Source organism: Tetrao urogallus (assembly GCF_951394365.1).
Source record: "Tetrao urogallus genome assembly, chromosome: 18".
NCBI lineage: Eukaryota > Metazoa > Chordata > Aves > Galliformes > Phasianidae > Tetrao > Tetrao urogallus.
This window is the reverse complement of record NC_136831.1, coordinates 8,011,175-8,037,547: the sequence shown is the minus strand read 5'-3', so window position 1 is coordinate 8,037,547 and position 26,373 is coordinate 8,011,175. Positions and strand designations below refer to the sequence as shown.

Sequence of the window (26,373 nt, the reverse complement as noted above, 5' to 3'; positions counted from 1 at the left end):
GCTTGAACTTTCCTTGTGAGTTGTATGGAAGCACCTGGAGAGGTTGAGTTGAGTAAAAGGGAAGGCACCCTTTGCCCCAAACCTCTAAAAACCCCCACGTTCTGCCTACGATCATTATTTTGGCACTGGGACTCAACAGAAGTGAGCATAAGGCATCACTCCCAGGTTTCCTACCTTTATCAAGCACTGTTCAGCAAAAAGTCCGAGTACCAAGAGAAACACATCCAAAATCAAGGACAAAAGCTGATCAACCTCCAAGAGCTGTCATATTTGTAGCTCTGCCAGCAGAGCCTGTAGCAACATAGGTGCAGATGGGTAAACTTTTGGAGATCTCCCAATTGCTCTGCCCAGTGAGTAAATCCCCTTTTTGGGAGGCTGCTGCTGCAGCCCCACACTCAGCCCCGGCAGCAGCAGCAATGAGTCAGGCTCTGAAAAATCACAGCACTGCCTTAAATATCGCAGCGCCGGTTTAAACACAGATATATTGAGCTTACTGCTTTCTAGACACCAGAACTCTTAAATAGACTCTGGTCATATTTTCCCCAGGCAACTGGTGACTGTTTCATGGAAAGCTGAGATTCTCACCCATATTTCCAGGAAAAATAAAGCAGCAAGCAGTGAGTGCTGTGGCACAGCCTCGTGCAGGCACTCATCCCATCCCCTTCTCCCTTCTTGTTTTCCCCACTTGAAATGACCACTTATTCAAACGGAAAACGTTGCATTGTTCTGAGCACCCAGGAAAGAAGGCCCATAACAAGCAGCAGGGAGAAGTCAGAGCACTTCCCATTGATCGCATTCCTTCTGCAGGGCCCACTCCAAAGCCCATTGATGTCAGCAAAGTCTTTTCATTGACTTCAATGAGCCCCGGATCACAGCGTAGGCTTATAAAGGCATTTAGGCTCCTAATGATGTAAGTAGTTGCCTAGAGGTGTAGGGGGCCTAACCTGCTTACAGCCCTTTGTAACTCACACCAGGCATCTGCCTGCATGTCGGAGCAGGGAAATACCTGGAACACAGCAGCACGGCCAAACACACAGAGCTGGAACTGCATTTGTAAACGTCAGGTGGAGGGATCTGGTTGCACTGCTGCTGGGTGGGTCTGAGTTTGGAAATCCCAGCATTCGAGGTGAGTGTCTGCATAGAGAGGTAACCTCATCAAGTTGAGTAGATCTAGATCTAGATGTAGTAGAATAATTCATTGCAAGTAACATTTGTTATTAATATTGGCCTGTTTACTATTTGGAAACACATTTCTAGTAGTCAGCCAGCTCTGCAGATGGCTGATTATTATTCACTGCAATTTTTTTCCCCTTTTCATGGAATAATTTGTGGACACACCAGCTTAACTTCCAAAGAGTTGAAGTTTAATTCCTGAGGTCCACACCAAACAGAGGCGGGGGGCGAGGGGGGAGAGAGAAGATCTAAGACAAGTGTTTCATGTGTGAGTTTGTTTAAAAATTCTGCAATCTATGACAAACATTTCAAATTAAAAGGACATTCCCACAGGCAGTGAAGTAATGAAGCCCTCAGAACCAGGCAGCAAAGGTGAGGAGCTGAGGGCTGCTCCGGCATTTTGGGCTCTCTCGAAGGAGGAGAGCAAATTCAGAGGGCAGCATCATGTTGTGTTTGTGGGAATGTCAGCACGTGCAGATTCCACAGGCAGCCTGCGGGTCATTTGCAGAAGAAAGTCTGATTTCAGATCTTCCAGCACTGATTTTAGATCTTTCAATGATGATTCCTGGGCTATCAGCACTGATTTCAGGTCTTACAATGCTGAATTCCCATGTTTCCTAGCTGATTTTGTGTCTTTCAGCACTGATCTCAGGTTTCCCACACTGATTTCAGGTCTTTCCGTGCTGACTTCAGACCTTTCAGAATTGAATTCGGGTCCTTCTGTTCTGCTTTCAGGTCTTTCAGCACCGATTTCAGGTCTTTCCATGCTGATTTCAGGTCCTCCAGCACCGATTTCGGATCTTTCAGTGCTGCATGAATTACGGCTCTCAGTGTAACAACGTCCCCGCAGCCGGACTGATGCTATAAGGAGGATGGTTCCGCGCGAAGAATCTCTCCCAGGTAAGGATACAGCCATAAGGCACACGAGGACTTCGTCCCGGACACCGGGCTGATGACGGACACCGCGGGGGGGGGGAGCCGAGACCCCCCGACAGACGCCCGCCGAGCTCACCGCGAGGGCGCTGGGCCGACCACGGTGCCGGGAGCGACGCAGCTCTCCCGGGACCGCTCTCCACCGCCGCTCCCCGCGGACTCCCCGCAGCCCCCTCCCGCCGGGATGGGCGGTGCAGCCCCCGCCCCTCCATTGGCCGCCGTTCCTCCCCGCCCCGCCCCGCTCCCCGCCGGTGGTTCGGGCGAACTTTGCCGCGGCGGCCGCCGCACGTGGGAGCCCCGCGCCGAACCTCCCCCCAAAAGCGCCGGCGGCTCCCGGCAGCGATTCTTCCCACCCGGCCCCGGAGGCGGCGGCTCCGCCGAGGCGATGCCCCCTTGAAGCTCCGCCGCGGCGAGGCCCGGGGGGCGGCGGGGATGCGGCGGAGCGCGGTCCCCTTCCTCCTCCTCTTCCTCCTCCGCCGCCGCTGAGCGCTGCGGGGCGGCGGCGGAGCATGGCCAGGGCGCCCGGCCGCCGCCTCGGGGTAGCATGGCCGTGAGCGCGGCGGCCGCCCCCGCCGCCGAGCCGCTGCCCCGCAGCATCTTCAAGAAGTTCCTGGTGATGCTCTGCTCCCTGCTCATGTCCCTCTACGTCTTCTACTGCCTGGCCGATCGCTGCCAGACCTTACCCGGACCCATCATCGCCGCCGGCGCCGCCTCGGAGGAGGAGGAGGGCGGCGGCGGGGGGTACCTGGGGGGCTCGGCCGAGCTGCCCCCCTGGCAGGCGGCGGCGGCGCGGAGGAAGCGGCTCCTGCAGCGGCTCAAGCAGCGGCGGCGGCGGCAGGAGGCGGCGCCGGGCCCGGAGGTGCCGGCCGGGGACGGAGGGAGCCGGGCCGGAGGTTCGGGAGGAGGCGGCGGCGGGGGCAGCGCGGCGGGCACGGCCGGCACCCTGACGCTGCTGCTGGGAGAGGGCAGCAAGCGGCTGCCGCAGGCCATCATCATCGGCGTGAAGAAGGGCGGCACGCGGGCGCTGCTGGAGTTCCTGCGGGTGCACCCCGACGTGCGCGCCGTCGGCGCCGAGCCCCATTTCTTCGACCGCAACTACGAGCGGGGCCTCGCCTGGTACAGGTACGGGGCGGGGGGGCGGGCGGCGGCACGGCGGGGCCGGGCAGCGCTGTACCCGAGCCGGCAGTGCCCCCCGCTGGTCGCCGAACCTCAGCCCTAGCGCTCCTCTCGCTCCTCTCGCTCCCCGCATCCCCCAGCCCACGGCTCTCCACCGCTTTCCCCGTCCCTGCCGCTCCCCAATCCTCTCCACCTGCCCCCTCCCTGACCCTCAGCTCTCCCCGCTCCCGGCGCATCTCCCGACTCTCGCGGGGCAGAGCTGCTCTCGGGGGCTGCTAGCGCGGTGAGCTCCGCGTCCCGGGGCTGTGCGGGGATGCGGGGTGGGAGCCGAGCCCCGAACCCCGCCGCTCCTCTGACTCCCAGCCCTTGAAAGCGGCTTTCCTGCCTCCTGCGTGCAGAAGGCGCACATTTCCCATGCAAATGTTGCAGCAGCCCTGCGATGAGTAAACCCACACTGTCAGTTCCAGGGCAACCCACACGCTCACCTGCCTCAAAAACAAACAGTACGGTGGATGGGGTTCTTATTTCAATGCGTTAGTGTTTCATTCAACCAAAGGGAAGGAGTCCCCTTGAGAAGAAAGAGAACGTTACAGCCAAGGGGCATTGTTGCTGTTCAGATGATTTCCTCATGTGTTTCAAAGTTCGCAGAGGAGCTTCTGCCGGAGGTTCCTCTGGAAAAGATTGGTTGAGGTGGGGGAGAAACAGCTCTTCTGCATCGTGTGTTTGTGGCTTTTGTGAATAAGTAAGCAAAAAGGAGAGGATTCGGGGCAGCCCCGGAGCTTATTTTGCTTGCAACTGAAGCACGGCTGTCGATAGAGAAAAAGGGTGATTTTGGCTCAGCTCGTGGTGACAGCCTTGAAATGCCGAGTAGGATAGTACCGGCAGTCCAGTGTTTATGTAAAGTCTTAACACGTGGAAGTGATGAGCTTCCCTGCGTGTCCGATGGTGTCGGGAGCGCGCCGGGCTGCTGCCGGCAGCAGGGTGTGGGTTCTCCAAGCAGAAAGATTTCCTTTCGTGTGGGCTGAAGCTGTCTACAGAATTATATTTTTAGTGCACGCTTATCCAATTTCCACATGCCGACCCCGTATCAGAAAGGAAGCATTAAAAAGGAATCTGCAAACCTCAAGGAGTTTAATCAAGGCTTGACTTTGAAAAATAAACACATGGCTTTGGGATGGCATCTACTGAAATTTATGGGGGATATGCAGGAAAGCTTATTTATCAAAGATGCTCTCGAAGCGCTGGGGAGCAGACAGCAGCGGGTTTGGCCCGCTGGCTTTGAAATGAAGCCTGGGCGAGGAGTGCAGACCCAGACAGAGGAGGAGCCACCGGCAGGGAATGCACAGCACAGCCCTCAGCGCAGGGGGTTTCATTTCCCAGAGGTTTGGTCCTGACCTGGCAGCTCCTGCTCGTTGGAGGTGCTGCCCTGCAGGCTGTTTGTGTAATGGTTGTGTGCGAGCACCGGGTATGCGAGCGCTCCCATTAATTGCTGCAGTTTGTTTGCTCTGGTATTTGATGTACTGAATTTCACCATTTTTTTTTTATTAGCCCTACGGAGGCTGAGGTACAGTGAATGCTTTGTATGGGATTATTCCTCTGAGACCTAATCTTGCCCGCTTTGCTTGTGTGAGTAATCTCTCCGAACGCACACGGTCCCGCTGTGATGGCAGTGCGGTGTCAGCCCGCCAGTAACCCATTGTCCACCCGTTGTAAATGCTCACTTTACAATGTCTCTCTCCGTGGGTTTGCTGTAATCTTTGATGAGGGTTCGGTGCTGGGGAAAAGGCCAGATGTTTGCCAGGGGTCCTCATTTCTTATCTTTGGCATCAGAGTCTTAGGTTTCACGTGCATTTCTGTTTCCCAGCCGTCAGACTAAACAGCATCATTACAAGGCATAAACAGTGGGGTTGGCTTTCAGCGCCCGCAGGAAGCCGGCCCGGCCAGCACCCTGTTGCAGGGAGCACATGGCTGTTTGCATGGACATAGGTTTGTACCAGGGGAGCTACTCCTGGGTCCAGGTGGCACTACAGAGGACACCCTGGGAAGCACAGAGGTGAGATGTCATAGAATCATAGAACGGCCTGGGTTGACAAGGACCACAATGATCATCTGGTTTCAACCTCACTGCTGTGTGCAGGGTCGCCAACCACCAGACCACATCCAGCCTGGCCTTGAATGCAGGGATGGGGCATCCACAACATCTTTGGGCAACCTGTTCCAGATGGGACCTCAGGTGTGAGAGGATTGTGGTTCCTCCTAGGAACAAAAGAGCACCGCCAGTGCCCGCTGCTTGCTGCACATGATGTGGGGTGCACGGATGGCAGTGGGTCAGGATGGCCCTGGGGTGCTGCAGAGTGCACGCAAGCGATGGGAAGCGCTGCCTGTTAAATCGAGCAGAATAATGGCTCACCTCACAGCCAGCATTGTGTCTGGGCAGCAAGGCGGTTGTCTTAAAGAGAGGCTGATTTTTAAAAATCAATCTGACTGGTTTAATTTGGGAAGTGTGACACCTCCGAGCTCGTGTGTGGGTTGAATATGGAGGGAAGATGTGTGCCAATGGAAGATCTCTCTGTTTTGGGTTTGCGAGTCCCCTGTTTGTATGGGGACAAAGGGAGGGGAGGGGGCAGCCCACAAAGCTCTCATTGACTTCCCAGCACAGAAATCACTGCTTCAGCCCTGAACAAGGCTATTGAGCTCACAGAGTTCAATAGCAGGTGAGCATGTGTTTTAATAGCGTTCAACTGCAACCCCCACCCGGAGCAGGGCTGCACACAGCCCGGGGACAACTCAGGAATAGGGGCTAATCCAGTCAAGGGAAAAAAAAAAAGAAAAAGAAAAAAGCCTGAATAAAAAAATATCTGTGTTTGTGGGTGATATTGCAAGTCTGGCTGGTTCCCTCTGATCCTTTGTTAGCCTCGCGCTGATTGAGCTGCCTGTTGGAATGTCATTAGGCTGTCAGTCACCCCAGGAACATTTATTTCATATGTTTTAATCTCCCTGCTCTGCAGCACCGATGCCAATTCCACTAGAGCGAAGCCAAGCTAATGTCATTAGATTACACCCGATCCAGGGGAAGATGAAAGATGCTTCAAAGTTACCCCGTCAGGTTGGGAGTGTAAGTATCACTCCTCCCCGCTGCTCCCAGATCTGGGGAGTTCTCTGTCTCATAATTAATGGCCTCTCGAGATTTCTCTACAAGGCTTTCTTTATTTTTCCTTCTTCTTTTTTTTTTTTTTAAGTCCGGGCAACCAGTGATGTTTGTGAGTGGAAGGGAACAGAGGATGTCGGGATGGTCAGAGCTGCTGCTCACAGCTGCATCCCACCTTCCTGTGCAATTTCCCAGCCTCAAATCACAGCAGAAGAGCCCTGGGGATGGAGGTGGTGGCCCACTCCTGCAGTGGTGAAAGATGGCCCAGAGGTCTGGGCTTTGTGGTCCCTGTGATTCAGCAGCACCATCTGAGAGTGCTTTGTGACCCCAGCAGTGGGACAAGAGGGCATGGATGGTGGCAGGAGAGGTGCTGGGGAGTGAGTGCAATTAATGAACATTGCAGCAGGCATCAGGAGGTGCAAACCTCTCTGTAGGAGGGAGATGCTGTAGCAATAGCTGCCTTGGAGCAGCATGATCTTATCACCTGTCCTCGCATCATCTGCAACAACACCAAGGCTGTGCGTTCATAACATGCCCTGCCAGAACGTGGCTCGTGCTGTTGGACATCAAGTTCGTGCTAGTTTTGGTTTTCCACTCCCTGCTATGCGTGTGTGAGAAGTTCTGGTTTAGCAACGGCTGCTCCTTGTCCTGAGAACACCACGTCTCCCAAACACATCTGAATTGCAAATAGCATCAAGCGCAGCCCGCAGCATTTTTTTCTGGAGCGTGCAGCCTTGGACAAACCCATGCTGAAGAGGATCAAGGTCCTTGTTTATTTATTAGCTGTGTAATCAGATAACATTTCATACTGAGTTCATTGTGCCAGGTGCTGTATAAAAAAGGAACAAAGGATGGTCTTGGCCCCAAAGCACAGATAATTCACTGTCAACAGCAGGTGGAGACTGGCTGGGATAGGCTCAAAGACAGTGCTTGTCTCCTGGGCAAGGAGTTGTCACAGGATGGTAACTGACTGGTTCTGGTGCTCAGCACTGCCTTTGCAGGGAATCCTGGCTTGGAAACTCTAGGGCATGTTGGTGAAGGCTTGAAGCAGTTGGAAGCTTGTGCCCTATGGCTTTGGAGGCACAAAAAGTATCTGTTTGCCCATCTGTAAAAGCAGGAGGGCTGTCACTGCTTTGAGTCTGAGGCATCTGGATGTGGCACTAAGTTTTAGTGATGGGACTCAACAGGTCAGGTAATGGTTGCACTTTGTGGTCTCAAAAGTTTATTCCAACAAAACCACTTCTGTGATTCCAAGGCACTGAGAACACCAGGAAGGCAGATACAGACGGGCCTTTCCCTGTCGCAGATGCCTGGGACAGCCTCGGCTCGCTGTCACCTCGCAGCAAGGCAGAGTGCCATCTAGTGTGCATGCCGGATGGCACCGTCAGATGGTGGCACCGTCTGGGCGCAGCACCCCAACAAATCCAAGTGCAAAGAGCTGGGGTTGGGGCCTTCATTCCTCAAATAAACCCCGCAGTGTTATTATTATTGGTGGTGCTTTTAAACGTTTTGCATCCATATGCATCACTTCTCGTTTTGGGCAGTGGAGAAATACATATCCAGTGCTGATGGTGGGGTGAGAGCTCCCCTGTTGGCACATAGGGAGAAGTCGACCCATTCCCATCAGAAAGCATCCAGACAAATCGTCAGTGTTTTATTGGACTCATTTTCTCAGTTCTGCATGGGGACGTTCAGAGATTCAGAGGTCTGTGAGGCCCATCCTCCTCTTCAGCTCAGCTTCTCACCCCGGTTGGTGCCTGGGTGCAGGAGCCTGCAGGAGCTCAGTGCCACCTGTGTGCCCCCCATCGCTCTGCCCACGCTCCAGGGGATTGCAGCAGGGTCATTCCCGACCCTTCCTGCTGGTGCTGAGCAAGCTTGAAAGTATGGCCCCAGCCATCCAAGATTTTGTCAGTTAAATTCATAGAGCCGCATCTTGTGAAAAGCAGCGCGAGGCTCCAGCTGGCTGGGGCCAGAGCCCATTTATGGCAAAAATTGCGATGCTTCTTTAGGGAAGCAGCAAATTCACCCTGCTTATAAATCCCGAGTCTTCCTCTGGGGTCGGATCTTGCAGATCCCAGCAGCTTTCCCTCCTGCAATTTCTCCACTGCCTGCCGGGGCTCCTTCCAGTAATTCTGCCAGGTCTTTGGGGCTGCCCCATCCCTACCACTGTGCCTGCAGCTGAGCTTGGGTTTCACCCCGACCTTTTGAAGTCTCTAATAAGAGCAGTTTGGTCTGGGATGGGGGAAGGGAGCTGGGTCCTTTCCAAGAGCTCAGTGCAACGAACAAGTAAGCAGCAAATCGGAGAGTCACCTCCCCCCTGTGTGCCCTCCCTGTCTGCATTAAAACTCCTGAGCCGCTAATTACGCTTTTCCCCTGGAGAGCATCGAGGTAACCCAAACTGCCTCCGCAGTGAAACAGAAGAGGTTGGCAACGGGGAGCAGGGGCTGCTGTTGTGGCCATAAATCTTTGCAAATTCATTACGTGCAGGTATTAGGGAAGGGAAGCGGATTAGGTTGCAGTTAAGGTCATGTTCCTGGGGTGGGATGCTATGGGTATTTCCCCCGGTGCAGAGCCCTTTTGGGGTAGTGGGGCTGTTCAGGCATGGTCTGGAGGGCTGGGGCCGCCCCACTGTCCTGGCTGCTGTCCCTGCACTGCCTGGAACATGCGGGTTTTCATGGCTTGGGGTTAAACACATTCACCCCCATTAGCAGGACGCGAATCACAAATAATTTTACAGGAAGATGTTTCTCAGAAATCCCTGATTCCCTTTGGGGACAGCCAGCCCATCCTCCTTGCTTCCTACATATGCTGCATAACTTGCTTTTTCAGTTGCAACACCATCAGTTGTGGAGATAGAAAGATCCCCACTTCAAACTCCCACTGAGCCACAGGCTGGGTCTGGAGCAGCATCCCCTGCCCTGGGAGATGAGTGGGAGCTGGGAGCAGCCCATCAGACCTTCAGCTTCCATTGCTGCTGTGCCATCTGAAGCTGCTCAATTTACGTTATAATTTTTTTCCTCTAACAAGACGTTTTTTTCTGCTGAAAATGTTAGAAAGGGTGATTTGTTGTGACGTTTCCAGCTGGAAAAGGGCACCCTCCTGGAGCCCATGCTTGCTGGAGTTGCCTTTTAAGGGAAAATATCAAAACTAACTGTTTCTGATTTCCGTATTTATCTGATGATCGATATGTATGCACTTTCACACGCGCATTTTTGGGCTCTAAAATGTTGCATTTTGTCAGTAACATTCAATTTCACTTTCATGTTCTGTATTGGAATACCGTATACCAGCACCTTTCACTGCTATTGGAACGTGTTTGTGCTGTCAGACCTGAGCAGTCCTGGAAGCCTTTCTGGGGGGAGAAATCCCACATCCCAGCTTCTGGGTTTGCCACCGTGAGGAAGCTGTGTCCTGAGCCCTGTGGTACAGGGTTAGTGAGAGAAGGACCCTGTGTTGTACCTTGTCAGGCCTTGGGAAGCTCCCTCAGCCTGGCTGAGTGATGATGAGCCAAGGCCATGTCCAAGTTGTGCCTCAGTTTCCCCAGCTGTGAAATGGGGCTGCGCTGCTGCATTTAGCCACAAAGGACTTTGTTAGAGCTGCTCTGCCTCCTGTGCTTCCCAGAGCAGTGAATCCACGAGAAGGGGCTCAGAGAGGAAGGATTTAGTGGGATGTGCACACCTGGAAGCCTCCAGAGGGGCCAGAAGTGGGGGAAGGGCTTCCTGGCCGGACCCAGATGCAGAACATGGCAATTAATTGAGTTTGTCTGCTTCCAGCATCATGGGGTCAGCATGGGGGTGGGACACAGGCAGGAGCCCTGCACAAGCCCCCTGTATACAAAGCATTTGGGTGCAGATATCACAGGATTCATCTGCTCATTGCTTCCTGATTACAAATGGGGTATCTGGCCGGGTGACAGTGACCTGCCAGCTTGCAGCTGGTGCCTGGATTTGTCCCTGTTTCTGGCTCCCATCTGTGCACCCTGATGATCCCAGGGGCTCTGGCAGAGTCGGTGCCACTGAGCAGCCATCACCCTCCCCTCGGCTGTGCTGACCCTGGCCAGCAGCACTGCAAACCCACGACTGGCCAATACCTTATGATCCTGCATGCTTTCCTGACCACCACGGGGATGCTCAGGGACAAATTGCACTGAGGAGTCCCACGCACGCCCCGAGGGGTCACAGGACTGTGGACTGCTTGCCTGCTTTGCCCTAAAGCTCACAGCAGTGTGCTTCGGGCCACCATTTCTTACACTACAGAGCAATGCTTTTCCTTCTAGCTTGAGGTGTAATCTAAATTCTGTTAATCCTCTTATAGGAATCTGGCTGGGAGTCTTCCCCATCTGATAGCTTGCTGTAAGGGGTGGAGGTGTGGAAGGGGTGAGGGCCACCCTGTCCTGAAGATCCTGAGCAGTGGGGTCCTGCAGAGGGATACTCTATGGCATCACGTTGGAGTTGGGTTTCCTCTGCTTTGAGTATGCCTCTCCCACAGGTGTTACTATAAGACCACAGGGAGAAGTGAGCGAGGCTACCATGTCACACCGCAGTTCAGGTGCCTTTCTCCTCTCCATCCAGATTCACCTTGGTACCCGTGCTTGTGATCTGGCACTCCCTGAAGGCACTAATCATCCTGCTGCATGGAGCTGCTGGAGCTCACTGGGAGTTCTGCCATGCATGAAAGCTCTTCCCTCCATCCCTGGGAGTTCCTACTGAATTCCCATGGTCACACCTGCAGAGTGCCCTGGTGGGTCCTGCTCTGCTCCATGTCACCTTCATGGTCACCTTGCCTTGCTGGGAGCCAGCTCATCCAGGAGCTTTACCTTACTACCCCAGGAATATATTTATCTATCAGACCACTGAGTTTTGCAAACTCTCTGGAGTCTGTCTGTGTGTCTCTCTGCATCACACAGTGCAGCTGAACTTATCATCCTCTCGCTGCAGCAGCAGTTCTTCTCCACAAGTGAGTCCTCCCCAGTCCTGCAGCTCTGGCCTCCCAGGGCAGGTTTCCAGGAATGCTGTCCTGAGCATCTCCTGCTCAGCAAATCGTGGCCATCATATGTTTAGGGGAAAAATTGGATTTGCCTTGTAATCTAATCGATGTTAAATAACAGTCATTCTAACTCCGGCGGCTCTATGTTTAAAGTGCAGTTGGTCTCTGGGGATCATCGGAGTTATTTAATCTAATGAAATCACCATTACTGTCTAATGAGGGTGCACCACGGGGATGCCTTTCACTGTGCCTTTCTTTCCCTGAAAGAAAGCAATGGTTTAATAACTGGCAGCCAGAGCAGAGCATTCAGCAGGGAAAAGCAGGTACGGTGCAGTGGGGTGAAGGTGGGGACCAGAGCTCTTTTGCTACCTCTGGTGTCTTCTTAACGTTAGGTGCTGTTTCTTGAGCCATGTCAGTGCTGAGCACATTTTCCGGCCCAAACAGGAGTCACAGTTTCCAACACTTCTCAGTACTTCGTCCCACCTCACATGCTGACTCCAGCAGGTTGCTCCCTGCATTTGCTTTCCCTGTCACAGTCCAGAGTGTTTTCGCCATTTTTTTTATTTTTAAATGTTGTCCCCTGAACCTGTTGTGCTTTTTTTTGTTCTCATTAAGCGATGTTTCCTTGTTTCCTTATATCCTTCTAGAGGGAGACAGGGCCTGTTCCCATGCAGTTTCTGAGCCTCCCAGTCAGCTCAATCACTGCAGCCCAAGCCAAGCACATGCTGCTCTCCTACGCACAGAGCTCATTGTGTGCAAATAAATGAGAGTTACGGTAGCAGCAGGCAGGGGCTGTGCTGCTGTCAGCTGTCAGCGTGGCTGCATCCTGCCTAGCCAGGGCATTGCTCCTTCCCCATAGCGTGTGCTCTAATTTCCCATTATGATTTCTTTAATAGAACTGATACTTACTGTACGTTGCTCATTTGCTGCTAAAATGGGAACCATTAGAGCAGTAAGCAGCAATTACCATCAGAGCAGCATCGCGGGTGAACTCAGCGCAGTGCTTCCCTGAAGGCTGAACCCTGCCTCTGTGGATTGGACACCCACAGTCTGCAGTGCTGGGGCTCCAGGGCAGCTTGTTTGGGATGGGGTGGGATGCAATGGGATGGGATGGGATGAGGTGCAATGAGATGGGATGGGATGGGATGGGATGGGATGAGATGGGATGGGATGGGATGGGATGGGATGGGATGGGGTGGAGTGGAGTGGGATGGGATGGGATGGGATGGGATGGGATGGAGTAGAGTGGAGTGGAGTGGAGTGGGATGGGATGGGATGGGATGGGATGGGATGGAGTAGAGTGGAGTGGAGTGGAGTGGAGTGGAGTGGAGTGGAGTGGAGTGGAGTGGGATGGGATGGGATGGGATGGGATGGGATGGGATGGGATGGGATGGGATGGGATGGGGTACCTGCTGTAAGGGTGCCTGGCAGCCTCCATGTGCAGAACCACACTCCATGTGTGCCGGGAGTGGATGTATCTGGCTTGCCATTGGCAGCTGATGTGGATAAGGATGGGCTGTGGCTCTATGCGTGCTGCTGATCTACTTGGGGATGTGTCCCCATCCTTTGAGCAGCCCGTCCTCAGGCTTTTCCCTGAGAAACAGTTTCCATGCTGGAAGAAAAAAAAAAAAAAAAAGAAAAAAAAAGAGGGACATGTCTACTAATTCAATCAACTCCTAAAAAACCATATCTGTGCTGCACAGTATCAGAGGTCTGTGAAAGATCTGACACCCCAGTGAGGTTGGGTGCAGGTTGGGTCCCCCTGCATGTCAATGAGCACCGGGACGGCTGCATTCAGTGCCTGCAGCCCTCTCACACCTCCTTCATTATTTGTGTGCTATCCGGCGTCATTAAGATATCAAGTTCATTTAGGTACATCCACACTGGCAGTTTAATTATGTCTGGGTACTACTCTGTATTTTATTCATGGACTATCTGGGGGCGGTTGTCAAACACAAGCCCTGGAGATAAAGGTTTGGTGGCTGCAGAATGCTAATGTCCCGCTGGCTCCCTTTTGACAAATACACATGCCAGTTATTACCAAACTGATTATTTCATTCATTAACACCACATACATCAGCTCCCTTCACCCAGTATTATTGTATACATTCATCTTTTCATAAACAATTACCTGACAAGGTTGGGAAAGGCAAGTACTGGGGAATTAATGCTCAGATGGGAATTTCCTGGTGTGGGCTCGTAACAAGGTGCTGGGTGTGTGTGGAATGCCCCGTTAGTGTGATCGCTTCATTAATCAAATTAGGGACAATAGCACGTCACATGAGCCCTTGTCCCTCAATGGGTTGGGAGCCGCTTGCCTTGTGCTGGGCGCAGCCAATGGGCCCCGTGTTGGTAACAGGGGACCTGCAGTGATGCTTACAGAGCATCCCCTGTGACCAGCCCACGGTGTGCAGCTTTTCTTTTTATTAGTGTTATTACTGTCACAAGGAATATTTGCATGAGAACGGGTTCTTTGTTCATTTTTTTGTGCCTATTTTCTGGCTCTCTTGTGCTGCTTTCCCTTCCTGCATTGGTGATGGGAAGAGTAAGGCACCAGGGAACAAAACACCTGGGGAGCACCTGGGGAACAAAACCCCCGTGTCTTCTTGATATATTTTTTTATAGTAAAGGAGGAAAAAGAGAATATGGGGAGACATGAGCAGTGAAGAATAACCAAACCCATATAGTAATCAGTTCTTGCAGCTTCCTTAGAGATAGTGGAGAACACATCCCGCAGAGGCTCAGTGTGTTGTTGGTCCCACACGTGTCTTTTTCCATATATTGGACCTTCTGTGTTTTCCACCCAAAGCTGCCACTCAAGATGAGCAGCTCTAACCCAGCCACAATCAGTTCAGCTTCTTTCTTGGAAAGTGCTTTGGGGTCACACTCCTGCTCTGCTCCAGCATGGGATTTGCAGACTAAATAAGGGATCTGAGTGAGATTTAAGTGCCTATCTCCCTTAGTCCCCTTTGAAAAAAGCCCCACTGGGATCACTAAGAAGCTTTTGCAAAAGGCATTAATCCTCCTTGCTATCTCTGCCCATCTCTTTGATCACACTTAAGAATCTTCAGTTCCAGGGGTCCCAGCTTTTCAAGTGGCTTCAAAGAGCCAACATCTCACTGGTGGGAGCCCCTGGGTCCTGCTGGGAAGGTGCTCCCTTCCCTTCCTTTCTCTGTCTCCTTCTCTGGAGATGTTCAAGACCTGCCTGGATGCCTACCTGTGCGACCTGCTGTAGGGAACCTGCTTTGGCAGGGGGGTTGGACTCGATGATCTCTGGAGGTCCCTTCCAACCCCTACAATTCTGTGATTCTGTGATTCCTTTCCCTTCCCTTCCCTTCCCTTCCCTTCCCTTCCCTTCCCTTCCCTTCCCTTCCCTTCCCTTCCCTTCCCTTCCCTTCCCTTCCCTTCCCTTCCCTTCCCTTCCCTTCCCGCTGGATCACCTCATGTCACACTGATGCCCAAGTGACTGCATCCCCACGCAGGATATGGAGGGAAGCATGGGGTGAGCATCCAACCCCACCTCTGCCTCCTCCCCTGCTTGCTGCACAATGTACTCATGAAATTTAGATCTGCAATCAAGTGAGAATTCCTGAAATATGTAAGATCACTCTGTTTGATACCGGGTGAGACAGTGATGCATTCCCTGGGATGAGGTGGAATAGCTGAGCATATAAAAGAGCTCTTAATGCACGACCTTTTGAGCTGTGGCTAAAATGCCTCAGTAGCCAGCGGAGCTGGAGGAGGCCGGGTGAGATTGCTCCGCATCTTCAGCTCTGGCCCCCACCTCACCCAGAACTTGCAAATGAGGCTACGAGGAATCTTTTGAAGCTTTCTGTTTTCTGGAGACTTTTGCCCTCTTTGCACTTGACTGCTTTCCTCCAGGAATGAAAGTAGGCAGCCCTTTCCTCACCATTAAAGTTTCATTTAGCAAAAGGACAAAGAATTGGCACGGGAAGGATGAAGAATGACTGTGAGGGTAAACTTGTGTGACTCCATATATTTTAGATCATAGCCTGAGGTCAGTCCCTCTATTTTATAATACAGAGAAAGGATTTTCTGGCCTTGCAGCCATGTGTGTGATGTGTGGTGATATATAAAGAAGTCACTTCTCAGCATAATTGAAGAAACAACCTCTGTTCTCAGGAGTGTGGGTTTGGCTCTCTTAAAACCCTCCGCTGCTGTGCACACACACACACACACACACAGGTGTACTTCTCCAACAGAACGCAGCACTCTGTGCTCCAAAAATTAAAAATCTCTATCAAATCTCGAGCACAACATCTCAGAGGATGTTTTTACCTCCAAGAGAGTGTGGCTCACCACAAGGTGCACTGCTCCTGTTGCCATGAAAGTTACCACTTGGTCCTATAAAGTCTGCAGCAAGGGAAACCCTTGTCCTGCTCCCAGGACAGCCAGTGTTCATGCTATGGCCATTTTGTTTTTTTCACTTGAAGAATGCATTGCTGTGATCGTGCACGTCTACAATGTGTTTGTACAGAAGAAGAATGAGCCAGACATGGAAAACAAGCAAATCACATTATGCATTGGAGGCAATAATGCTGCTCCCAAGGGACAGAGATAATAGAGCAAAAGACAAAAGAACAATAGACTTCGCCGGCCTGAGCGCTCGCCTGATTGTGGCTTTGTTGGAATTATCCCCAGTGTCCTCAGTGTCTCTGCTGGAACTGGACAGGGACTGGGCACAGTGTGGGGCTGTGCAATGTGTGCTTCAGGTGCCAGCATCCCTACAGTGCTCTGAGCATGGCTCTGCACAGCACTCCCATGGCACGGCAGGTGTGGGTTCCTTCCAAGCTGACTGTCATTTTCGTTTGGAAAAACTCTTTGTCCCCAGTTTTGGAGGCGATGGAATGGGATGCAGAGGACATGGCAGGGCCCATGGGTGGGTGTAATGGGGACGGCTCTCCTTGCCAGCTTGGTGAAGGAGCCTCCAAAGCCAAGGCACCAAGAGCTTTTGGAAGACCCGAGTGGAGCTATACCCCAAAGGGCCCTTTGAACACTGAAGTTTTGAGATATGCTTCAGGCTTTCCTCTCTTCCCGTTCCTTCTTTCTTTCTTCTTTCTCCCTTCCATCTTTCTCATTGTTTGCTTCTTCTGCCCTTCTTTTGTTTTTCATCTTCTTGCTTTTCTTCTCTTTTCCTTTCTCTTTCTCTCCTTTTTCTGTCCGTCTATCTATCCTTCCATCTTTTTTAGATCTCAGCAAATTCCAGGGAGGCATCAGTTGTCTTTAACACCCAAAGGAAAAATTGAAGGGAAGGGTTCAATTACTCGTGTGAAAAATGAGTCTCCTAACCGAGGTCTATCCATTTGCTAGTTGTGCTTGTTTTAAAACTGAATTATAGAGACTGCACATTTTTCTGGAGACAAATGCATTAATTTTTCTCAAAACAGACAAGAGGGAAGCAGAGGGAAAATAAGATAATAAGAGTTTCCACAGTGATTTATATGCCTTTGTGAAAAATAATGGGGGAGGCTGCAGCCGGCGGCCGGGGGGAAGGGGCGGCGGTGGCAGGGATGGCTGGGGGAGAACTGCCAGAAGTCCGAGCAAGATGTTGGCTTTGGATGATATAAGATCGCTTTACATCTTCCTCCGGCTTGAAAAATCTCTCCTTCTCTCCCTCTGTATACACACACATGAAATATATGCCATACGATGCTCTTCAAATCAGCGCAGGCCATGCTGTTTATACAGGAAAGGATTGTGTTTCTCGCCAACCTCTCCCCAGCCCTCCCTCTTCTGCCAAAGAATAAACTGGGACCTTCCGAAAACAAAGTGGTGGCTGCAGTTTGTAACAGATTTGCTCTCGTGTGTGTTTACCCAGGGCAGGAGAGCCCTTCCCCGGGGCGGCTGCCTGAGCTCTCAGGCGCAGAGCAGCGGGGTTGAGTTTATTTTCTTGCTATCTGTTCCCTTTGGTTTGATTTACACGCGAAAAGAGATATTTTTATGATAGCAATAGCAAATTGGGTTTCTTTATGGCTCATGAGAGCTGTTTTACAAAATTGGACTATTTATGTAGTGTACTGATTGCGATGTAGTTCCGAATTTAATGTCTAACTGTAGGGGATAAAGAAAAAAAAAAAACAGCACAGCAAATGGTGTTTTTTAAAAGCTACAAGCTGTTTGTGAAGCGAGATGCAATGGGTGACTTTTACTTGAAAAGACGCAGTGGACATCAGCAGCTCTTAATGTTTGGCCAAGTGAAAGTGAATGGAGAACCCCGAGGGCTGGGGGCAGTTTCAGCAGTGGGTGTAATTCATGGAAACCCCCCAGGAGGACAACAGCTGCCCCAGCGGCAGTGCCCGTGCTGGTGGCTCTCTCCAATTACTCACAGGAATGACTCAATGCCTTTATTCCCTGTTGGTTTCTGAGTAGAAAATCCCACGGTGTTCAGAGGGATCTGAGAACAGAGAGGCTGAAAGCGATGCTTGAAAGCAAAACCCAAATGTCTTCCAGGGCAGATGGTTAATGGCGTGGTTCGGTTTATTTGCCCAATGCAAATCACATCCCGTCTGCCCATGGCTGCAGGGAGGCCAGTTCCTGTTTGTTTGGCTAAAGCAAGACTGAGATTTCTCTGCGGCTCACAGGTGAGGTCCCCAGGGACCATAGAATCATAGAATGGGTTGAAAAGGACCACAGTGATCACCTAGTTTCAACCCCCTGCTGTGTGCAGGTCGCCAACCAGCAGACCAGGCTGCCCAGAGCCACATCCAGCCTGGTCTTGAATGCCTGCAGGGATGGGGCATCCAAAGCCTCCTTGAGCAACCTGTGCCAGTGCCTCACCACCCTCTGTGTGGATGGGGATGAGACATGAGGCTGTGGGATCAAACCTCCACCTCCATGCAGACACAGCTGTCCTCTGGGGGCTTCCGTCAGCAGTTTGTCTCCTTCTCCCAGCCCAAAATCTGGCAGCGCTCTGTTGGTGGGTCTGTCCCCCCGCCCTGTGTTCAGATCAGGAGGGCTTTTCAGAGGGTCCTCATCTTCTCCATTGGCCCTAATTGAAGGCTGGAGAGATTCTTCACAGATTCCCAGGTTTTTTAAAAGGAGGCATTTGCATATTAATAAGAAGCTGTTCAGACTGATTGGCTTAATGTGTTTGGGGTAAGTATAATTAAACGTCAAGGGAAATATATCATGGAGTAATGAAGCTGAAGCTAATTTATCAAAAAATGAGGCCTAGAGAGGGAGATATTCCCAATAATAAACAGTTCTTCAACCTTCCTCTTTAGGTGCTGTGCTTGGAGCATATGCTCTTGGCAATCCGTATGGAGAGAAGTGACCTGCAGATTGCTTTGTCCTGGGGGGTCTTTCTCATCTGTGCCCCACTGCCAGCCCCCTGCCATGGCTGAGCCCATCCGTGAGATCTGTGGGGCAGAGATGGGGTGAGGTCCCTGTGGGACCAGCAGCAGCACTGGGGAGGGTGCTGTGGTGGTTTTACATACAGAACACTTCAGGGAAGAAGAGCAGTCATGAGGTTTTGTTGTTCCAGACTCAGTTTTGCTACTGGGTCACTTATGCCTTTTTTTTTTTTTTTTTTTTTCCTTCTCATCTCTCTGTCTTTTTACTCCAGAAGCTTTTCAGAGCACATGCTGTCTCCTGCTCTGTTTATGTACTAGGCTCCTAAATATCAACTCCTGTAGGCACAGCTTTGCTATGAACAAAAAGTGCAACCCTCATTCAGGACTGCAAGGCTGGTCCAAAAACAGGGTTTGCTAACATCAGGGTGAGGCTCAGGCTGAGGTCCACACTCATCCTTACAGAGACTATGACCCTTCTGCATCCCAAAGTGTGATGGGAGAAGGCAGTGAGCTCTCTTCCACAGCACACTTTGCAGCAAACATTCCATTCCATTCCATTCCATTCCATTCCATTCCATTCCATTCCATTCCATTCCATTCCATTCCATGGTTGGACTAGATGATCTTAGAGGTCTTTTCCAAAGTTAATGATTCTATGATTCTTTGATTCTGTTCTATCCCATCCCATCCCATCCCATCCCATCCCATCCCATCCCATCCCATCCCATCCCATCCCATCCCATCCTATCCTATCCTATCCTATCCTATCCTATCCTATCCTATCCTATCCTAAATTCTATGAACTTGTGGCTTTAGGGAAGGACTGGATTCATGGAACTCATTGTCAGCCAGCCATTGCCATTGCACCCTTGGTCTCAGTGAGAAAAATTCCCCTTTGGCAAAATCTGACAGAATCAGTAGGTTGTAGAGTAGTAGAGGCAGCTGTAGAAGGTCAGTGCCAGAGGTGATGGGATGGATCTGGGCATGATGAGGAATGGCAGGGTGTGTGCTGCCTGATACAGAGCATTCCTCAAAAGTGTTTGTTCCCTGCCTTCCCTGTGCCCTGCAAAGAGCACTGAGGTTGAGGAGCAGCAGGCTTGTGGTCATGGCCAAGAGGAGACACTGCAGGGCTCCCCTGCTGCAGAGGGGGCTGGGGAAGCCAAGGGAAGGTACACTAAAGCCAAGGAAAGATGTGCTGAAGTCAGCCCCAGCAGATGAAGCTCCTGGTGGCACAGCTTTGATGGCTTTCCCAGCCTCTCAGAAGGGAAAAGGGCTTTTCCTGGGGCTGGGCTTGGAGCTGGGCCATCGTCCATGGAGGCTGTGCCCAGGTCCCTGCTGTGGGGCAGCGAGACACATCCTGGAGTGATTTTCTGAAGCACTGAAGAGGCTGAACCCTTGCAGAGATGCCTGTGGTGCTTGGCACGCAGCAAGGGAAAAGAAATTGCTTTTTATAAAATAAATGAAAATCATATAGATATATAAATTATGTATACATATATAAATTACATATTTAATATATTAAAAAAAACAAAAACAAAAACACCCCACTGCAGTGCTTTGGGCACAAACAGCAGTGCTGCTATGGCAGCACTTTTAGGTCAGAGCATCCCTAGACATCTCTGGCTGTAAAGAGGCATTCCCCTTACCCAGCCCATCCCAAAGGAACAGGATGAGGGTTGGGGCAAACACACAGGGCTCCCTGTATCCCTTCAGGCTGCATTTTAGGGATGCTGTGTCAGGCTGTTGTCGTTCCCCTTAACTTGTGTTTTGCTGCAGTTTCCTATGGCAGGAGCTACAATTCTCTGTTGGGTAAAGTAAGAAAGCACCTTGCAGCCACTGCCACGTTGCTGCCTTCCTAATCCAGGCTGTTTTTGAGTATTTGGTCCTTCAGGAATTAACGATGAGCAGCACGAGAAGGACTTGGCTGGGTGCCTCAGTGTGCAGTGGTTCTGCTCCCATGCATCGGAGTGAGACATGAGTGAGCAACACTGATTTTAGCCAAATTTAACCATCCCTTGGGGATGCTGTGCCCATCCCGCAGCCCAGAGGAGGTCAGATTCCTCCTCTGCAAGGGATGGCAGAGGAAGGAGAGAGGGGTCGGCAGCCACACTGATAAGATGCTGCCTGACAGATGCGGCATGGAAACAGATGCTCCCAGCTGCAGCTGTAATGAGATCCATAAATACCGAGGGTTGCTCAAATAAACGCCGGCATCCGCCACACGATGAGCTCAGGAGCTGCTGTTGTCAGCAGGCACAGGGTGGGTAGATTTGGGGCAGGAGGAGCACAAGGCAGTGCTGCTGCAGCTCTATGTGCAGGCTGTGGGGTGAAGGGGCCCATGCTGTGCCTAGCTCCAGATTTCAGGGTTGCTTCCCAAGAGCCTAAAAGGGCAGAGGTTGTGGGTATGTCAGCACGCTGAATGCTTCCTGCCCTTTCAGCTCAGCACAATTGGGCGCTGGTTTCAATATCCTCTCAGGAACACTGGGGAGAACAAAAATCTCTGTGCTCTGGGAGGTGTCATTTTGAGACTGATGTCAGCAGGAGCTGGGTTTTACCCAGCAGTTCTACACCCAGCGTCCTGTTTTCCCCATAGGTGCCTCCAAGCATTTTCCACTCATGAACCTTCCTCGCTCCCATGGGTTTCCCTGGGATTTTTTGGTAGTCGTACCAGATTCCTAAAAGGCATCTCACCATATATTGATCCCATGTGATGTCTGAAGGAATAGGAGGGTCAGGGAGCTCGGCTGTGTCTCTGCTGCTTTCACAGCCCTTTGAGAGCTGCCAGTCTCCAGCCCAATGTGAGGACAGCTCCCTCTCGTTAGGCATTGGTTTTAATTTATTTATCTGTGCACACTCCAGGTTACATTAACACTCTTCCCAGAGCATCTTTCTTTTTAATCTCCTGTACGTGCTGTAATGGGCCTCCTGGGAGCAAGGGCCTAAGAGGAGGGAAAGGGAACTGCATGTGATCGCAGTGCTTGTTTTCTTTTAGTGTTTTCTGGTGCAGAAATGCTTGAGATGCTTTGGAAGGGGAAGGGAAATGGGGTGGGAAAGAGGAGGAGCTCGCATGGCTGGGGGCTGTGGAGGGCAGGGAGAGATGCACTGTGCTGTGGGGAATGAGGCTGCATTGCATGAACGGTGCCTCAGTTTCCCCACTCTCCTCAGCCAGTGCCCTCATGCCAAAGAAGGCTCTGTGCTTCTGTTAAGGCTGCTGCATTTGTGCCCTTCCATCAAGGCTGCTGCAGGCATGCCCATCACCGGGGCACTTGGCCTGATCCTGGTTCCCATTTCTGCTTCACTCCCATTACCTGCCCAGTGCAGCAGTCATGTCCCCTTAGCTGCCAGGTGTCATGCTGCAACCAGCACCTCTGTCCCTGTGCTGCTGCAAAGGCTGGGGAAAGCCCCCAGGTGTCCCAGCTTCATGCTCCCAGCAGCGCCCCCACATTGCACCGCTGCAGGCTGCAAACCCTGCATGAACACACCCTCCTTGTAGGGATGGAGCCTGATACATTGCTGCAGTTTCTGGACATGAAGCACTGCTTTGTTCCCCAGAACCTTGCTCTCACAGGGACACACCACCAAGTCCTGTCTCTAAGGACTCTGATCCCATGGCCAGGCTCAGGCCAACGCCCTGCTCAGATTTGTAAAGGGATCATTGTGCAGTCAGTCAATAAAGAGACATAAAAGCCATAACAAACACGACATCAAACACGACATTCCCGCACCAGGAGCGCCTGAGGCTGGGGACCAGTTATAGGGACATCCCAGGGTGACCCCGGCACGAAGGTGCCCACAAAAACGACTCAGCCATTGGGGTGCATCAGCCACTAAACCCAGCACAGCACCCACTGCACGGCTGAGACCGTGGTGCAGCCCCACTAAGGGCCAACTGCGAGTCCGCACGCAAATCCCAAACGCACCCTTTGAGGAGAGTCCTCCTCTCCTGTTAAGTAATTAAATAAAGCCCCGAGCTCTACTAAAATTAAAATAACAGAATCCATTTATTCTGGCAGGGTCTGCTGGTGGCTGCTCTTGCCAAAAACATTTTTGTGGTTCTTGTCTTTTCAAGTGGCTCTTTCGCAATAAAACCCAGATGCCATTAGTCCAGGGAGGCCTCCAAGCAACTGTTTACGTCCATGAAAGATGCCCTTTGTAATTAATTAATCTCCTGGAAGCTGTGGCAGCACATTCCCGGTGCGTCCCAGCATGTCCCTGCCCGCCAGGCTGGCAGCTGAGGTGCAGGTTCATTCCTGAGCTCTGAAGAAAGCCTTTGTGCTGCAGCTCAGCCATTGAAAGGGTTAATCTGCTCCTCAGGAAGACACAGCAGAGATTTCAACACTTAAACTACCAAAACCCAAACAGAGGTTGGCATGACATTGCATGGGCTGCTGCTCTTGCTCGATGGCCAAGCACAGTTGAAAGAAGGTGGCTCTTAAGCACAGAAGCGCAGAATGGGTGCAGCAGGCACAGCTGAACAGTGGTGGGCAGCGTTGGGTGCATGAGAACAGGCAATGTGCAGAGGTATTTTTGTCGTCTACATCCAGTTGGGTGTGATTAGCATTGGGGACTCATCCCAGTGCCATCAATTGATTTAACCCAGGCTGTTTCTGACCCATATATCCTTCTGGCTTTGCAGCATTAGGTGATAGCAAATCCCAACACAGAATTATGGCTCTGCTTGGCAGAGGTCTCCCTTGTTCTGGTTTTGAACCCACCTCCATCCTTAGTGTCCAAAACGATGTTTTATGTCATCATGGAATCATTAAGGTTGGAAAGACCACTAAGATTGTCTAGTCCAACCATCAGTTCATCACCACCATACCACTAAACCACACCACTCAATGTGACCCTCTTCTTGAACACCTCCAGGGACAGCAGCTCCACCATCTCCTGTCAGGGTGTTGTAGAGAATGGTAAGATCTCCCTTGAGCCTCCTCTTCTCCAGACTCAACCATCCCAGTTCCCTCAGCTGCTCCCCATAAGACTTGTGCTCCAGACCTCTGATAGCTCCGTTGCCCTTTGCCATCCTTTAGCAAGTGACAGCTCTCTCATATCACCCAGCTTGTTTCTGAACGTCTCTAATTCAGGGATTTTCCCCCCAGTAGAAAACCTCAACAGACAACGACAAAGAGGTGGCTTCTGTAGGGACCGTGCCTCTGCTCAGCCTCTATGCAACTCGGTTTCAAACAGCAAGAGTTGCACTAGGAGTGGTCAATCCCCACTGCCTCGTTTGTAACATAACGACTCAGCCTGGGATTTGGTTGTTATTGGTGTTGTTAGCTGCTGTTGGCTTTTCATTGTTGCTGTCTTGATAGATGGGTTTAATTTGGCCGGCGTATTGCCCAGCTTTGCACACCAGATGTTGCTGCGACAGGGAGCAGTCCATCACCATGCGGCATCACATGGGGTCATTGCCTGGGGTCAGGGCATGCAGGACGCGGGTCCCAGGGCTGCAGTTGCCATGAGAACTGTGGTGGCACGGTGGTGAAGCCCCATCCATCTCCTGTTGACCTTGGGCTGCTGGTGTAGGAAAAATCTGCCGCCTTGGCTGGGGTCATGCAACCAAATGGTGAACCTCTGGCATTCCGCAGCCCCCATTTGGGGGTAATAACTGGGTGGTGTGAGTCTGATGGATCTGATGTGCTGTCTATGTGCAAGGAGAGCTAATGGAGCTCCCGGGAGGAGCAGATGATCATTTGCTAAAATGTCCTGCACCCTTCTAGCTTGCCTTGTTTAACTCAGACGTCATCCACTGGCCAAATCCTGCATTCTTTTAGCATATCCCACCCAATGTCCAGCTCAGGAGAGCAGGAGTGACCCAGAACTGAGCCCTCATCTGGGCCAGGAGAGCTTCCCAGCAGCTTGCATGCAGAATTTCTTTGGGTGGAAGAAGGAAATTGCTGAGGTCAAGAGGCTGACATTGCACATTTTTATGTGACATCAGCTTGTTGCCACCTTGAAAATACCAAAAGATGGAGTCTTACATCCTGGCCCTTGCAAAATCCCTTGTACCCTGAAGAAAGAGAGTCTTGTTACTCAAGAAATTCACTGTTATTATGGGGAATTTAAGCCAATGTGCAGGAAACGCCAGTGTGGGCAGGATGGAATTTAAAAGGGGTAGGATGTCAGGATTGTAGAGGTTTGCTCTGTTCTTCCAGTGTCATGGCACAGAATCACAGAACAACAGCATGGTGAGGTTGGAAGGGACCTTCAATGTCCACAGCCCTAACTCTGCCATGGGCTGGCTGCCCCTCACCAGCTCAGGCTGCTCGGGGCCCCATCCACGGCCTCGGGCACCTCCAGGAATGGGGCAACCACACTTCTCTGGACAACATCTCACCGTCTCTGGGTAAAGGATTTCCTCTTCATATCTGGCCTAAATTTCCCCTCCTCTTGTTTAGAACCGTTACCCCTTGTCTTGTCACTGTCTGCTCGTGGTAGGATGAGAGGGGGGATCCATCTCAAGAAGTCCTTTTGAGGGCAGAATAGGATTACACCAAGTTTCTGGTGTGTGCTAAGGTGCTTTTTGAGTCGGAGCACTATGGGTTGACTATCCATGCTAGAAGGAAAGCGAGCTGCGTTGGAGTCATGAGGTGTGAGGACATCATGGCTGTGGTACTTGGACACCTCTAAACTATTTGGCACTAACGTGTCCCTCTCCCTTCAGGGACCTCATGCCCAGGACCCTGGAGGGGCAGATCACCATGGAGAAGACCCCCAGCTACTTCGTCACCAAGGAGGCCCCAGCGCGCATCTCCTCCATGGCCAAGGGCACGAAGCTGATCGTGGTGGTGCGGGACCCCGTGACCAGAGCCATCTCGGACTACACGCAGACGCTCTCCAAGAAGCCCGACATCCCCACCTTTGAGAGCCTGACCTTCAAAAACAGGACTACGGGCCTGATCGACACCTCGTGGAGCGCCATCCAGATCGGCATCTACGCCAAGCACCTGGAGAACTGGCTGCTCTACTTCCCCATCGGGCAGATCCTCTTCGTCAGCGGGGAGAGGCTCATCAGCGACCCCGCGGGGGAGCTGGGCAGGGTCCAGGACTTTCTGGGCCTCAAGAGGATCATCACCGACAAACACTTCTACTTCAACAAAACCAAGGGCTTCCCCTGCCTGAAGAAGGCGGAGGGCAGCAGCAAACCCCACTGCCTGGGGAAAACGAAAGGCAGGACCCACCCCGACATCGACCAGGAGGTGGTGCAGAGGCTGCGGGACTTCTACCGGCCCTTCAACATGAAGTTCTACCAGATGACGGGGCAGGACTTCGGCTGGGACTGAGGCTGACAAAAATAATTTAAGAAAAGGAAAATATAATATAATATATATTTTTTTTACGTATCAGTAGGGGGTGGGGGGAAATACAGAAAAAAAAAAATAATAGTTGTGCTGAAACACGATTCATTCTTAATTTTTTTTTATTTTTGACCCTACTTTGTTGTCTTTCTTCTCTCAGAGATGTGTCACCAAAAGAGGCTGTGAACTGCAGCCTGGTGCCATGGACATCCCCTACAGCTTGGGTGCTTCTTCCAGCAGGCCTCAGGTTTTGCATTGGGATCCATTAAAAAAAAACATTGGGGTGCAAAGCTGCAAGGTATCTTCAGGTCACCCCCAGAAGTGATAGGCGAAAGGAGGAGTCATGGCCTGGCAGATCAACTAGACTGTGGCTTGGAAATACCATCTCAGACCTTTTTTGTCC

At 51.7% G+C, this 26,373-nt stretch overlaps 1 protein-coding gene across 1 annotated transcript; it reads left to right on the top strand.

The window, feature by feature from the left end:
- Window positions 1-2,641: 2,641 nt before the first annotated feature.
- LOC306953275 (heparan sulfate glucosamine 3-O-sulfotransferase 3A1-like) lies at window positions 2,642-25,955 on the top strand (the record flags this gene model as incomplete). The annotated part of the gene is made up of 2 exons (XM_079544164.1): window positions 2,642-3,228; window positions 25,337-25,955. Exons 1-2 carry the CDS (start codon window positions 2,651-2,653, stop codon window positions 25,953-25,955), a joined length of 1,197 nt encoding a protein of 398 aa, XP_079400290.1. The 5' UTR covers window positions 2,642-2,650.
- Window positions 25,956-26,373: the final 418 nt, after the last annotated feature.